The sequence below is a fragment of the Myotis davidii genome, unplaced genomic scaffold (genome assembly GCF_000327345.1).
Source record: "Myotis davidii unplaced genomic scaffold, ASM32734v1 scaffold332, whole genome shotgun sequence".
Taxonomy (NCBI): domain Eukaryota; kingdom Metazoa; phylum Chordata; class Mammalia; order Chiroptera; family Vespertilionidae; genus Myotis; species Myotis davidii.
This window is the reverse complement of record NW_006285779.1, coordinates 2,286,951-2,302,973: the sequence shown is the minus strand read 5'-3', so window position 1 is coordinate 2,302,973 and position 16,023 is coordinate 2,286,951. Positions and strand designations below refer to the sequence as shown.

Below are 16,023 nucleotides of genomic sequence, written 5' to 3'. Positions count from 1 at the left end.
GCAATACATGTAAAGCTCTTGCTGGCGCCAATCGCACGCGTGTGTTTCCATCTGTCATTGTCGATCATGAATTTGGTTGACACTTGTATTATAGAGAAAGGGCAAATAGTGATATTAAAATATTTCTTCTAATTAATTTCCTTCCAATGTGCACGAGTTCGTGCACCGGGCCACTAGTTCCAATATAAGCAATGCCATTAGTTACTTCAGTTTCCAATACTGAAGGACACTCAGTGATTGCTGAGGCCCTGAGTCAAATGAAGTAGGTGAATTCAATTGTTAGTATTTTTTGAAGACTTTGGAGAATTACCTGTACGTGTCTAAATCGTGGCTGGACATTTAAAATTTAAGTGTCTTGAGTTCCTTGGGTCCTCTTTTTATCTTTCCCCACCGTCCTCTCCTTAGGATTTGTTCTCATAGTCTCCTGGAGATATTTTACTCTCTCTTCCCTTAGTACTATCTAAATAATTCACTTATTATAGTTTTTATTCCTGGTTACTAACCAGACTATTTTACAGAGGCACTGATGTCATAATCACAGCCTCTCATGGAAATGGTGACTTGTTTCCTTCTCACTACAACATAATCCACTAGGTAAGGTGGGAAGGTCGATCCAGTGTGAACCCTCCTTGGGGCTCTGGTGCCTGAGTTATCAGGAGACGCTGATCACATCACAGTATGACTAATAGAACACCGTCCTTGGCATGGAGACCAACATGAACATTAGAGTGAACAAAATGCTACTTTTATTCACTTCCTGTACCTCTTTATTGAAGAATTACTTTGTAGGAAATCTTGATTTTATTTCAATACAAGAATACTAGCCCCTTAAATTCTCATATTTCTTGCTTACTTCTAAGATATGAGTTGGAGGTATCATTATAAGAGTGTAGTCAGTACTTGGTACCCCTAAAATTTACATGAGTCCAGCAAGGCCCCAATTACCTAAATGGATGGAGAAGGTTCTCTTCGTTTGGAAGGAATTCTTATCAGATATCGGTGTCAGAAACCTGGGAAAGTGTTGTTTCATGCCCCATGCTTGGGCAATATTGTGGCATCTGGAAGCAGAAGTGAGGAAGTGTAGAAAAATCCATGGGTTAACTGGTCACATGCCACTTTGATACAGTCTTTCTTGGAAACGTCTGTTGGCAGGGTTTTCTAATTCAAACCCGATTCCCCTACGAACCTTAGTTTTGTTCAACTTCAAATTGTTTTTCTTTTATGGGAAATGGACAAGCTCGAAATTCTGAGGGGCTGTGGAGGACTTACTGCAGTGAGGGAATAATTATTCATGTTTCTCATAAAGCTAGATGTGAGTACTAGTATTCCTTAAACCTAGAGAAACTTTGGATTACATTAAAAATGATTATTTAGGACAGTTTTGAGGATTGACATTGTGGATTTCAGTGGTAACAGTAAAAACTACGATACTTTCAGTTGTCAATTTTTATATAGTTAGTCTTGATGCATTTGTGATTCAGTAATGCTCTGTTGGTATAGAAGAGAGCCATTATCTGGCTGACGGGTCTCAAAATAGATTTTATGGAAGAGGGACTTTGTAATCCCTGTCCATTTACAAGTAAGTCTTCTAACATAAAGATATTTTTGACAAGGCATATGTATATGTGCCTGCATTGGAATACCTATGCCATGTGTATATCTATACACATGTGGCGAGTTTTCTGAACTGTTGAGCTGATGATGCCATGGGGTTTTATAAATAGTGTAAGTGCTGGATTAAAAGGACTTGCGGAGGAGTTTAAATGACAGTTTGGTGCACTGGCTTCCCTGACCCTAACTCGCCTTCAGTGGAGCCCTGGCGGCCCTCCCTCCTCACCTGCGCCTGTGCTCCCCCCGCCCCCCCGCCCGCTCTCCCTGCCCCTCACGGTCTGATTTCCTCAGGGCGATACTCCTGAAGGCCACAGCATCTCCCACCTCTGTGACTCTGACCCCCCTTTACTTGTGAGGTTCCCCCTAGTTTCTATGGCAACACAGCTGTCTAGTCCTCCTTTTTGTCTGTTTCGTCCGTTGCTCTCATATTGGTTTCCATCTCTCCCCCTGCTCTTGGTCACGGGCTGCATGCAGTCTGGTCCTTTCCTCTTTCCACTTACTAGTACTTTCTCTGATCCACGCTCAGGTCTCCACCTCCGGGCCTGACCTTTCTCCTGACCTTCAGTCTTCATTTCGGTCTTTTCGTGGACTCTTCAGAAGGCCTTATTCTTAAATGGAATTTGTCCTCCCCTTCTGGCCCCGCCACAGAGGCAGCCCCTTCCCGGCTCTTCCACCTCCACTCAGGGTGTCCGTTTCCGTCACAAAGGGCCAACTTCTGTTGTGACTATCGAGTCCCTTCTTCTCTTGCCCATCTTCCCTGTGCAAACCCAGTGAGCCTGGCAGTCTGCTGTCACCGACCTTGGACCTTCCTTCATGCTGTTCCCTTCTCCTGGCTCAATCCAATCCTCCTCCTCCTCAGATTTTTCTTTCCTGTATAAAATTTCTTTCCTCAGACCCGGAGGTGGAGGTAGAAGTAATTTTTTTTCTCTGAATTCTTTATATTTTTAAAAAAACTGTTTTTATTTCAGAGAGGAAAGGAGAGGGGGAGAGAAATAGAAATATCAATGATGAGAATCATTGATTGGCTGCCTCCTGTATGCCCCCTCCTGGGGATCAAGCCCATTAGCCGGGCATGTGCCCTGACTAGGAATCGAACCGTGACTTCCTCGAGGTTCATAGGCTGACACTCAACCACTGAACTACACTGGCCAGGCTGAATTCTTTATATTCTTACTGGTTTTTTCCCCTCAGTAAAAACTGTACTGCTTTGCATCTTTGATTTTCATGTGCTCTCCCCTCCCTACTGGACTCCACAGCATCTGCTCTGGGACCTGCAGGGATGGTCAGGTTTTCAGTGCCTACGTGCAGGTTGATTTTAATAATCTGTTCATTTCTTATGGCAAGAGAATTAGTGGGAGTTGGTAAAACTAACATAGCCATTGAGGGAAGGAGAACCTAAAAGAGAGACAACAGGTCATTTTCTGAAGTGATTTGAGAAAGGTCTCCCATAATCGGGAATTTAGTCTAGAATAACAGGGAGTGATCCGAATAAAAGAGTTTGCCTTGGTGGGTGGCATAGGTCGCATCTTGGTGAAGAGCTTGCTCTTCGGTTACTTAATCTTTCTGAGCCCCCACTCCTGACCTATAAGAGGCGGGTCATTGTGTCTGCTTCCGAGTTGGGAGCACTGAGTGAATTAACGCCCTGTGACTGGCTACACAGTTCCTCTTCAGTAAACGGTACCTTTTTGTTTGCCCACCGTAAAGGTCCCCTCTCACAGAGAGGCAGCCGGGGCCGTTCTGAGCCGTGGCTTGGAGATCAGTGGTCTAGAAAGCACATATTGAGCATCTCCCGCGAAGGGATTCTGGTGGACTCTAATGCCATAGGGACCGGTAGGGAGGTCTGTCCCAGGGAACTGGTAAGAGGGAAGGAGATGGAGACCAGTTGGAGGAAGGGAAGAAAAGGGAAAACCTTGGGAGAGGTCCTGTCCTGAGGGAGGAGACTTCCTTAAGGTGCTTCTGGGGCTGCAGGGAGCGTGTGCCAGGTGGTGCGTGCCCCTGGGGAGCCTGAACGACAGGGGACTGGCCTGCAGGACGTCTGGGCAGTTGCTCAGGGGACCATGCTAGTGAGGGGGTGCCCTGCGAACCCGTTTAGTCCTCTCTGTCCCATGGCCACACACCATGCTGACCCTTGGCCCTGACTCTGCTCCAGCTGGGGCTCCTACAGGACGGCGTGGCCACCACCCCCGAGCCTCCCCGACGGAGCGAGAGCATTGCCTTCTCGTGGCCGGGAGGGCTCCTGGGAACCCACAGCTAAGGATGCTGGGAAAATGTTAAGTGGACGAGAGAAGTTAAACATCACACTTTCACTGCCACTCTGCATCCCCAGCCAAAGCTGGTTTTCACGTTTGAGAAGAAGGAACCTCTCCTCAGGGGAAGATGGGCAGAGGCATCGCTGCCTTGGGATTGCGGGAAGGGATTTAGTCAGACTCGAAGGCAGGACCACGTCTGGCCCAGGCTTGCACGTGGATTCACGTGCTGGACTGAAGACGCCCCCTTCTCTCTTCACAGGGGAAAGTGGAAGTGGAAGCTGGGAAAGAAGGTATGAAGTTTGAAGCCAGTGCTTTTTCGTATTATGGCGTCATGGCCCTCACGGCCTCCCCAGGTGAGTTGCCTTCAGTCTGAGCGCAGAGCCGTGTTCTGGGAAATAGTGTCCTCCTACGGCCGCCCTCCGCTCCCTGCCTGCAGCTAGCCCTGTTCATGCTTCCTGGCCTTCGTACTGAAGTGTATCGTGTGTACAAAAAACTGCACAAATCATAGGTACATGTACTTGTGTGAACGTTCACGAACAGAGCTCGCCGGTGCAAACAGCCCGATCAGAGGCCGAACATCCCTGGCCCCACAGGACCCTCCGCCACCCCACACGCCCTTTGGGGTGAATTTACTGCGTCCGGCTGCTTTAACCCAGCTGGGCTGCCCGCACGCTCACCGGTGTTGTCAGAGGCGCTGACGCCATTTCTTCTCGTTGCTGGGAGCGCTCCGTTGTGCGCGTGCCCAGCTGCGTTTATTCTTCTCGTTGCTGATGGGCGTTGGGTGGCCGCCTGTTGGGGCTGCTGTGGTTGTGTGATGGGCACTCTTGTGCTGCCTTTTGATGCACGTGTGGGCCTCCCTCCGGGTCTGTACATCGGAGTGGGATTGTGGGCTCACAGGCATGAGGGTCTCTCCAGCTCTAGTAGTTCTCCGAAGTGTTCGCATCACATCTGTCCTGAGGACGTTCCGTGGCCGCACCCGCGGTATCGCTGCATCATCTCAATGGTGACTGCTCTGGAGGTTTTTCAATTTGCAGTTTCCTGCGGATGAATGAGGTTGTTAATATATATTTATGACCTATATCCAGCTCTTTTCTGGAGTCAGCCAGTTCTGGGTGGCTGTGCCATGGGCCATTAACTAAGTGCTCTGCACAAGATGCCAGCAAGCGGAGCCTGTCCTAGTGGGAACATGGACAGGGGTACCTGGCTCACCTCGGGGATGGGACTTGAATGGTCCCTATCGACATTGCTGTGCGCGTGTGCGTGTGTGAGTGTGTGTGTGTGTGTGTGTGTGTGTGTAGAATGGGGCAGGCAGGCAAACAGAGGTGCCGTAGTGCCACCTTGTGGCTAAAATGTCAAGTGACAGGCTGTCCTAGAAAACTTTTGCAATAGCCCATCCTAAAAACCACTGTTACTTCTGAAAAACAGGGAGGGCTACTTCCAGACAAGTCTATTTTTGTGGTGTTGGTCCTCAGCTGTGCCACCCGATGTCGCAGACACTGAGATGTTACGGTTAGAAGCCAGGGCAGCGTCAATCCTCTCACACCCCAAGCCTCCCTGCTCCAGAGGCATCTTCTCACTCTCCCTGGGCAGGCGTTTGAGTCACAGGGGCCAGCGCCCCATTGTCAGTGCTGACGAGCACCCAGTGTGAACGTAACCCCATCACACCCACGGTGTCAGGCGGTGTCGGCGTGAGGACAGGAAGGCTCTTCGCCGGCTGAGAAGACCCGCGGTACCGCCAGGTTCCATCATACTCAGTTGCCTTGGCTTCCTCGCTATTGAGAGGGTATAAGATTACCTCGTGTGACTGTTGAAAGAACCGATGTGGTGATGCTCACACATGCTTCGTAACCTTTAAAGCACAAGAGGGAACGTTGGTGTGACAGGTGTTGACATTGTGACGGCTTTTTGGCACCCAACCTCAAGTCAGCCCATGTGAGCAGAATAGATTCACAAAGCAGTTTTGAAAAGAAAGCTGGGAGAGAAAATTGTACATTTTTATTGATACCGAACTGTGGATTCATGTGAGGCTAAGTCCCATTCAGAAGAGGAATTGAGAGCAGGCCTTCATAGAGACAACTGGGGGCTGCCTGCCTCGTTGGAAATGCCAGGAAGGAAGGGGAGTTCGTTAATAGCCTCTTATTACCAAGCCCAGTGATGTACTCGACTTTACCATTCGGATTTGGGATTTTGTACGTGCGAGAGATGCAATTAGTACAGTAATCTCAAGATCATGTTTTTATTAATTTTGATTGCCTAGAAAAATCCTACAGTAATCTGTTATCCAGGTCTGCCCGGTTATATGTCCAGTACACCTCAGTTTAAAAAACAAACCTGCCCAGGAAATAAGACTCCTGCCCAGCACGCAGTGCTGCCGGGACTCCGGTCAGGTGGCTGCAGCTCCCTGTGTGGGCAGACAGTGACGAGCACGCCCGTCCTGCCCTCCCCAGGAAGGCTGTGCACGTTGCTCTTTATTTACTGGCCTCTAATACTTGGACATTTCAGAGTATCCAGAGCAATTCAAAGCATCAAGTCAGAATTACAGTCAGACTAACTAAGGGTGTAAGTGAGTTGAACAGGGAGTTGTAGGCTGTCCTGGGAGTGAGCAGGGGGTGCTGGCACGGCGGCTCAGGTCCTGCTCTTGAGGCTCTTGGCTGTGGCTAGCTGCGACTTTAAGTGGTTAGAAGAGCGCGTTCTGAGCTATACCCCATTGGGTGCTCATATGGCTTAGAGATTCCTAGGTGAGAAAGAAGCATGGCGACCAGGATTTCGCCCCCCCACCTCCACCCCCGGCCCCTCTTCCTGGAAAGTGGTGTGTCCTGTTTCTGTGTCTGTGACGTCACACAGGCCTTTTCAGTTCTGGAACCGCTGGCTCCTATTGGTAGGACTGGTACCCACTCCTGTCCCCTGATTACAGAGGTCTCCTTTCTTGCCTTTCGATATGGTCTCACCCTGTTTTTCTCCATTTTTCAGTTCCTTTGTCCCTGTCTCGTACCTTTGTTGTCAGCAGGACAGAGTTGTTAGCAGCAGGTTCTCCAGGTAATTCTGCATGTTTCCTTTTCATAATTCTGATTGCCTCCCTGCCCCCGCGCCCCCCAAAGCCACCTTCGGTTTCTCTGTAAGCTCTGGCTCTCCATGTTTCTGTGCCTTCGTATGAGCTCCCCAGGAACACATACGCCCCCAACAGGTGCAGAAAGGGCTTGGGATGCTGGCACGGGATTGGGAGCATGATGGTAGGAAACGCGGGAAGGAAGAGGGACCTGTCTGCCCACACTGCCCACCTGGGGTTTGCAGAGCAGCCACGGCGGCCGCTTTGGTTCTTTCTCTGACCTCAGCAAAGTCATGTGTGAGGAGGCAGAAGCCCCAAGGACCACAAAACCCGAGGACGCTTCCACAGAACACACGGCCCAACGCCTGAGGGACTGACTGTTCGTGGTAAATCCCCAGCATTCCTGTCTCCGTCCTCCCAGCGTCCACCTGAGCGGGTCCTGCAGCCGGTCCTCCATTGGGCAGGCGGCCCTGCCCCTGTCCCCCCCTTTGTTTTGAAGTTAGTGCCGGGCACATTCCTAACCAGCTGCTGGCGATTGCCCTGCAGGAGGGTCGGTTGTGCCTGGCTCACATGTCCAGCTGCTAAAAACGAAGGCAAAGCCTTAATCTTTCTTTAATTAAAATTGCTGGGCTTCCCTATTTTATAGGACGACTTTTCTGTATTTATTTTGTTCCATACAGCTTAGATTTTTAAAATCTGACTGATGAAACTTGTGTTTCATAAGCCAATTTCAGCAAAACTAAATGCTGATATTTGATAAAGGAGGCAATGCCTGTCTTAGAAACTAGTGTTCCCTCACATCTTTGCTTTGAAAAGTTTGGGGTGTTTGGGGGTAAGATATAATTCATGAGGCTTCCTAAATATGTATATTGATTTCAGAGAGAGGGAGAGAGAGAAACATCAATGAGAGAATAATTGACTGGCTGCCTCCTGCATGCCTCCTACTGAGGATCGAGGCCACAACCCTGGAATGTGTGCCCCGACTGGGAATCGAACTGTGACCTCCTGGTTCATGAGTCGATGCTCAACCACCAAGCCACACTGGCCGTGCTCATAAGGCTATTTGAATGGAACCACTTGGCAGACTGTACATACCTGTGGATGTCCACATGCATATATACACATTAGTATGTATCTGTGCATATGTATGCATGATTTTTTTCCTCCCCATTTTACTTGCTGGCATCTGCCACCTATTTAAAATGTCACAGAAGCTGAAGTGGAGTGACTTTTAGATGAAGCTCATGGACATGTCTTTTACTTTTTTACATTTCCCATAAAACTTAAGAGATTTCTCAGCTGAGCCAGTAGCAGCAAACTGCATTTGCAGGCCCAGGACTCAGGGATGCTGGCAGGACCGTAACGTGACTCCTAAGAAACGGGTGGATTAAACCGGTGATTTCCAGCCTCTTCCACGGGCGCCTGGGGTTCCCAGGGAAGAGGCTGGGAACGCCTCTCTATAGTATCTTTCTAGCTTACCAGCAATGAGAGAGGATGCCTAGGTAGGATGAATTTTAAAAGGCCAGACAAAACCAGAAAACAATTCTGAGAAGACATAAAGAGGAATTAAAGTTGAAAGCTGTTTTCATAATTGCCTAACATCTTGGCACATAAATTCGGCAGCAAAATGTGACCTGAACGGGAGGGAGGCCATATAGAGTCTGTATTCTCCTTCCAGTGAACATACATACATGTCATTGCATGTTGAGGGAAGGCTGGCCCTGCTCCGGACTGTGGCTGTGAGGCCAGGCACGGTGGAGGGGAAGCTGCCTACGAGTGTAGATCCTGGAAGACCCGAGAAGATGCTCTGTGATCCTCCTCAGGACAAAATCACAGGAGACGGGGGGTTCTGCGGCCCGGCCTCTGATATCTGCCTGCCAACACATGGGGTCTGGTCAGTCAGCCAAGTGCCCTTTAAATGTTGCATTTTCATAACCTTTAAATTGTCACACACAGAAGGAAACGCCATTTTGAAGGTATCTGTAGAAATGGTGATGTGATTTTGGACTAAAACTCAGGGATACAGTGGGATCTCTTGTTTGAAAGAGCTGGGGTCTGTCAGCTGGTGAAGTCACCACCAGTCGGAAAGGCTTGGTGGTGAGGGCAGGCGTGGTGGAGAAGGGGGAGCTAACAGGAAAGAACACAACAATGTTACCCAGGCTCATCTGTCAGGTGCTTAATCGGAGTCAGATGCTGTGCTGAGCACTCCCTCCATTATCTCATTTGCATCTTCATCAGGCCACGTGCGGTGGCACTGTTATCATCTGCCTTTGGCAGGTAAGGAATCTGAGGCTTTGCCACGCGGGGGCATCTGATCAAAGCTCCGTTCTGCTAAACAGAAAACATCTGATAAATTTTTAATTTGCCTTTTTCTCTTAGAAGCTAAGTGGAAGCAACTAGAAGAACTGCTACTATGAGTTTAATTTTTACCTAAAAATGGAAAATTGGTTCATGACATGGGAATTGTGGGGAAAGTGGTGACATGAAAATTTTAGCAGAAAGTGAACTCTTCATTTGGCGTTCCTCGAGTAGCTGCCATGTTTTGTGCTGGCTGTCATTATAGGAAGGACATTCATGAATGAAATCTCAGATGGTGGTCAGGATGGGATGACAGGTGGTAAAACGGGAGCTGAAGTACTTAACTTGGGGAAGAGATTTAAGGAGAACATACTGTCTTTGAGCTTTTAAGGGCTATTTCAAGTAGCAGGGGCACAAAAGCTCCATAGAGTGAGGGGGGGCGCTGTCACCTGAAGTTGGGGAGACAGATTTTGATGGGCGCGGTGGTAGATCTTCCCATAGCTGAAGGGTGGGACCAGCTGAGGGCCAGCTCTGTGGGAGCATCTGTCAGGACACATTGCAAAGAGGAGCAAACCTTCAGGTGGGAGAACTGGTCCCCTCCAGCCCTAGGACATGGTGCACCTCAGGACCTGTCATGTGTGGGCACCGGTTCATATTTGTGGAATAGGTTGGAAAAGCAAACATGAGAGAAGCCTGGCAAGGGGGCAGGTCTTATTTTAAATGAAATGTATGTTAAAAGCAGTGGGAACCCGGCATTTAAGAGCAACATCACTCAGACTTACTGTACTGTCTGTCTCACTGACGAATCACACAGCACCTAAGGTAACCAAAACCTCTTAGGGGTTTGGTGTCTCCTGGTGTTGAGACACCTCGGGCTGCCTGCTGGGGGTTTCGTTGGTGTCAGAGACAGAGGTAATGGGTGTGGCTGGGAGGGAGGGTGTGATCCCTTTAAAATACGCACTGATTCATGAACCTCTTCAGGAGCTCTTTGCTTTTGCTTCTGGCTTGGGCCGTGCCTCCCCGGTTGTGCGTTTCGCAGCCGGCGCCGTGCTCCTGCTCCTGACGGTGTGCACCGCGGGGCCTGTCTGGCAGAGACGGGGGAGGACCGTGCCTGCACTCGGACAGGCTGCGCAGCTGATCCCAGTGGGACCCGTCGCTCCTGTGGGTGGCCTGTGGGGCAAGCTCTGCGGCTGGGGCATCAGGCAGAAGTGGATGAAGCTTGTCTCCTAATGACTGCTTCTTTATTGTCTGGAAGACACAAGGCTGCCTTTATTGTTCATGTCTGCCTCACTTAGTGGTTGGGCCTGTGTGTTTTTCTCTCCATTTCCAGGTGAAAACAAGTCCCCTCCTCGCCCGTGTGGCTTGAATCACTCAGACTCTCTCAGTCGAAGTGACCGGATGGATGCAATCACACCTTCTCTGGGGAGCAGCAATAATCAGCTCAACTCCTCATTCCTTCAAGTCTACATCCCCGACTACTCAGTGCGCGCCCTTTCTGATCTCCAGTTTGTTAAGGTAAGAGCAGAGCGCCCCGCTGGGCTGGACCTGGAAGTGCGAGGTCAAATCCACAGCCCGCCATTTGGGCCCCCAGCCCCTCCGCCGAGCCCCTGTCACTCGGGTGCCCTGCCTCCAGCCACTGTGTTCAGGACTCAGGCGGGGAAACACATGTGTGTCCTTGGTGCGCTCTGTCCAACGAGCTGCCAAATCAGATGTGGCCGTGTGAGGGGAGGAGAGCTGCAGCTCTAAGAAACAGAACAACCTTTCACAGGTCTTCATGGGCTCGGACTCCAGAGACTTGCTTGGTCCCGAAAGGGCAGAGGTCGGAGACTCGGAAGACTGGCCAGGAAGGAGTGGGAAGAGCCCTCCACTGACCTCCTGCCCTGGGACAGGCTCCTCTCCTTAGTCTGAAATAAAGACGCCTCTCGGAGAACAAGCCAGCTTTAGCTGATGGAAGCCTAGCTCCATTTTCTAATCTCTGGGAAACTTTGAAATAAAATTTGGAAATGGCTTAAATCAGTAAAAACTGACTTGCTTACCAGAGTCAACTTGAACTTTAAAAAGTGGCTCCGCTTGGCTCCTGGGAGCACGCCTGCGCCTTCCCTCCTCCCCTTCCCCAGGAACCTGCCTTTCCCGTCCTCTCTCCTAAGCTCCAAGGGCCCTGCTTTGCCTCTGTAACTCGTTTCCTGAGCCCGTCCCTTCTACAGCTCACCTCCTCACGTCTACCACCTCTGTGACTTTCTAAATAAATTTTCTCATTAAAAAAAAGAAGTGGCTCAGTTTGTACTCAAGGATGACTTTCTAGAGAAACAACTAAGGGCCCTTTGGGGGACTTGATGTGTGATACGATGTCCAGACAAGAGAACCTAAAACTAAGCATTATCTTGGTTTGTTTTCTGTACCATCTTCTGGCCCCAGATCTCAAGACAGCAATACCAAAATGCCTTGATGGCATCCCGGATGGACAAAACTCCTCAGTCTTCAGACAGTGAAAACACTAAAATTGAATTGACTCTTACGGAGCTGCACGACGGGTTGCCAGACGAGACGGCCAACCTGCTCAATGAACAGAACTGTGTGACGCACACCAAGGCCAATCACAGTCTACACAACGAAGGCGCCATCTAGGGCGCCCCCAGGCCCCCTCCCCCAAATCCTGGGCCAGGCCCCGTGCCTCGCCTGTCTGACAGTGAATCCCGTTAGTGTGAGCTTGTGTGCCATGCTGCGTCCTGCAACATCCTGAGACCAAAGACTTTGTCCCCTTCCTGGAAGCAGCAGAGGAGGTCGGTGAGGGCAGGAGTGGAAACGAGGGCTGGGGTTTGACGTTTGAGATTTTGGAAATGAACTTCCACCCAAATAGAATCATGTTTATTTTTTCAGCTGCACCTTTTGTTACTCACTCTCCTCCTCCTTTGATTTGCATGAAGTTGAAAATTGTTGGGATTTATTTTTTTCAAGAGATCATGTTTTTAGAGTGTCTTTTGCAGAGTTTTAAGTTGTCCTGCCTGAACTCTGCTTTGACCCCATGATGTGACCCCGATAGGATGGACTTGCCCCTCAGTGGCCTTCCGTGGCCCCTCCAGGGCCTTCCGTGGCCCACCCTTCCTCTGTGCCCCAGTGGGTGTCGCTGTCGAACTCGAAGGACGAATGAAGAAAACCGTGTTGCCGCAGACCTGCCATGTCTGGGACGTTGCAGGGTGGAGCTTGCACGGGGACCTGCAGCCGCCTCTCTGAGCTCAGTGTTGTTCTAAGTTAATGTTTAACTGTGTCCCTCTCCCTCAGAAAGGTTTAACATGTGCTTGGAATGTGATTTTGCTCCCACTCGTAAGGAATTTTTATCACCAAAATGAATGTTAATGAATTTTAAACCCATGGTTTATCATTGGCAAGAGGCAAGGTGACTTCATCCTGGCGTTCCCACAGCCTGGCATCTCGGGCGGCCAGGCCGCCTCCCGGCCCAGCGTAGAGCCCGGTACCCGCCTCCCCGTCCGCTCTTGTTGGCCCGAGATGCTGCTACACGGATGCCAAACGGAAACTTCCACGGGGCTGCTGAGTAGACACGGGTGTGGCGTGCAGGCTCCTCTCCACCCACTGCGTGTGGTTGCCAGGAAGGAGTTGGACCTTCCGGCTGTGCTCTGTGCTCCACACCCAGAAGGTGTTTCTAAGCCCGTGTGTTTAAAGGAGGGCACTTCAGGGACTGCCAGCCCCTGCCCCTTCCCAGGGAGCCAACTGTCCCTCTTCCCGTGTCCCTGGGCCCGCGGGGCCCGGTCGCGGCGGTGTCCCTGCCCGAGGACCTGTGCCTCCCGCCTCAGGTGTGGTCCACGCAGAGGCCGCCTGTACAGCCAGGGCCAGCTTGGCCCCGAACAGGGATTCAGAAACCAAATGTGTGCGTGGCCATGTCATGTGTCTGATTTTAATACCAGATTCATCGCGTGCAGTGAAATTCACGTCGGGAGGTGTTACTGAGTGACGCAGTTCTTAACGATCTTATGTGTTTTAAGTGTTAGCCCGAGGGGTCTGTGCACTTTGTTGGCAACATCCATGCACTGGAGTGAATTCCTACTGACTGGCTTTCTTATAGAAGCGCCTGTCCACCCCGCCTCCAGCCTCTAGCCACGAAGAGAGCGTTTTCTCCTCCCTCCTCCAGGTAGGGCGGCCCCAGTGGCTCCGTGGGAGGGAGCTGCGCTGGGGGAATAACCAGCAACATGCTGGCTTGCCTTCGGGCCAGCAGGGCGGTGTCTCCGGTGCCATAGGCACACTCGGCACATATTTCCTCTGGTTTCAGTCTTGGAGGGTCTTCCATAGTGAGGGACGCGGTGGCCTCACCTTGTGGTAGAGGGTCTCGGGGGCACCCCCTGAAGGGGCGATGTGGCCTGCTGCTGGCCCCAACCTGCCGCCATGGGATGGAACCCTGCACCATGGGGGAGGGGGGGTTGTCTTTGATCTGAGTTTAAATCTTTCTTAAGATGCATCTGAGCACAACCCCAGTATGACGGGAACTGAGACTAGGTGTAGGGTGTGCGGACAGGAGTGTTCCCTGAAGTGGGACCTGGGCCTTGCTGGGGCAGAAGGCTTCTCCCCGACAGCCATGCCACTCTTGGCCCGGTCAGCACTGGCCTTCCCTATGGTCTGGGGAGCCCAACCGAGGCTCCTCTGGCCTTGAGGATCCTGGTGCATCCGCCTCTCCTGGCCGACCTGCTTCTCCACAGTCCGTCTCGGGGCACCTTGCTACAACTGGAAGGAAGCTCTGCAGCCAGTTACCGTGTGGGGTCTTTTCAGAGCGCCCCCCCCCCGCCCCCGTTCCCTTTACAAATCCTAAAGCTCAGTGAGAGCCCAGGTCGAGGGAAAGGATCGATTCCAGCTGCTGCCTCCTTGACTTCAGAGAGAAACGGAACTTTCTAATCTCTCACCTGTTCAGCATGTGGCTCTCTGTCCGCTCTGTGAAGGAGCTGGCAGGGGTGGCTTTGCACGGGGGCTCCCAGAGGACAGAAGTTTAACCTTCAAGTTTGTATGTTTCTATAAACCACTCTTTACCGTTGACTGTTCACACCGTTTTGTAACAACAGAGAATAAAAAGTAATTCTTGTCTGGCCCGAGAGGCACGAAGGTTAACAGTTGGCTATACATCTGCTTTGGGGAATGCTCAAGACACTTCAGATCGTACTGTGAGCCACCAGATTTCTTTCCCAGGCCCCTCCCCCTGGGAACTGACTTCAGGCTGTGGAAGGAGATGCGCTCGCTCACTGCTGCTCGGGGAGCAGGAGAATGATTCTGGCTTAGAAGGTCTGTACATTCCTGTCTGTAAAGTAAACTGGAGTCGGGCAGAGAAAGACAGTTCAGATCTCCATGTGCAGTGGCCAGTCCTTAGCACCATGTGGCTCATCCCCTCCTGGGGCTGCGGGCTTTGTAAGCGTGGCAGATGCAGGTCCTGGGGTCCCGAATTCTGTTGAAGCCCTTGTCGGACCCAGGGCCTCCGCCTCCATGGCCTCCGTGGCCCCTGCTGTGGAACCTCTCCTGCACAGCCTCCCTGGTAAAGGTTCAGATGGAACTGGATTGAGGATCCAAATGTTCCCGGGACTGTTGGCTTTCTTTTTATAAATGAAAGTGGCTTTTTACCTACTGCCTTAGAGGTTCTCGCCCTTTATTTCCCTGTTTTATATCATCAGGAAAGTCCAAAATCATGTACTTAAACTCTTAGAAAAACAAATCCTTAAGATTTGTTCCTGGATATTGGGTGCTAATCAACTAGTGTATGCCTCGATTCTTGCAGAGTTTGAATTTGAAGGGGCACCCCATTCAGTCCTGTTCCTCCCTCCCTCACCTCACTTCCTAAAGGTAGCGCGGTGCCCATGCTGGGCTTCCCCAGGTGGGAGGGAGCAGGGCATCTTACTATTTTCTACTGTTATTTCAAGGAACTTGTGTACAAATGTTGAATGCAGAACTCCACACCATCAGTATGAAACATTTACCGCGAACATCTTTACCTGAGCTATACCAGGGCCGTACGACTAAAGGACCAGCTTTTTCAAGTCTAGGGAAATAGATAAAAGTAGAAATGCATTTTCCATAGACAGTGAAGCAACAGGTATTTAGGCCAAGCAGGGACCATGAACTTCTGTCCTCGAATTCTCAGGTTGAGAAGCAGACCTAAGTAGGCCATGGCTGATTGAGCCTGTGTCCTGGCTGGTCAGAAACAAAAACCAACAAACAAAAAAACCCAACCCTGTCATCTTCTGAAAGCCAGCCAGGGATCTGTGACTATCTTCCCTACTTCTGGGCCAGGAGACCAAGATGCCTCCAGTGATCCCAGGCAGAGGCCTGACCTAGGCTGGCACAGGGAGGTGTTCACCTTGTTCCTTGGCATTTTAAGCAAGAGGTTGCCAGGGAGGGTTGGCTTGGTGCCATCACATGACCCAAGCTCCCTGTTGGCAGGGGCCAAGGGGACGGCTCCCCTGGCTTCTCTCACAGGGGCGAGGACCCCAAGGCGGAGCAGCAGTGCAGGCGTGAGGCTTCCTCAGTGCTCGTTCCTGTGGAGGACACAGGCTCTTGTCCGGGGTCAGGTTTCATTCCATTCTGTTCTGGGTGGGTTGTAGGTTAGCCCAGAATTAGGAGGGACGTGGTTCAGTATGAAAGTGATGTGGGGATTCAGAAACCTTTCTGGTATAAATGTATCGTGGGCAACCTGCTCCGTTCTTTTAACTCAGGGCCACTTGCTGATCTTCATCTTCTCATCTCTCTGTTGTATTCACGTGGGCTGATAGGAGAGGTTTGCTGTCTCCGTTTGGGGTGTTGGTGGCACCCGGCTTGCTGGTCCATCCCTGA

The 16,023-nt window shown here is 50.9% G+C and overlaps 1 protein-coding gene and 1 long non-coding RNA gene across 3 annotated transcripts in view; one reads left to right on the top strand and one right to left on the bottom strand.

Moving 5' to 3' along the window:
* LOC107181951 overlaps positions 1-5,542 on the bottom strand; it is a 7,129-nt gene extending 1,587 nt beyond the window's left edge. Inside the window, exon 1 of the long non-coding RNA XR_001512663.1 lies at positions 4,538-5,542. This is a non-coding gene — a long non-coding RNA (uncharacterized LOC107181951). The remainder of the gene's footprint in view (positions 1-4,537) is intronic.
* The window catches only part of CNNM2 (cyclin and CBS domain divalent metal cation transport mediator 2), a 110,446-nt gene extending 97,362 nt beyond the window's left edge, over positions 1-13,084 (top strand). The window contains exons 5-8 of one of the 2 annotated variants that reach the window (XM_006756468.2): positions 4,120-4,213; positions 6,831-6,896; positions 10,535-10,719; positions 11,620-13,084. In XM_006756468.2, the coding sequence (XP_006756531.1) occupies positions 4,120-4,213; positions 6,831-6,896; positions 10,535-10,719; positions 11,620-11,829 (555 nt within the window). In that variant the 3' untranslated portion in view covers positions 11,830-13,084. The remainder of the gene's footprint in view (positions 1-4,119; positions 4,214-6,830; positions 6,897-10,534; positions 10,720-11,619) is intronic. The other variant, XM_015559300.1, reaches the window with a different exon arrangement.
* Positions 13,085-16,023: the final 2,939 nt, after the last annotated feature.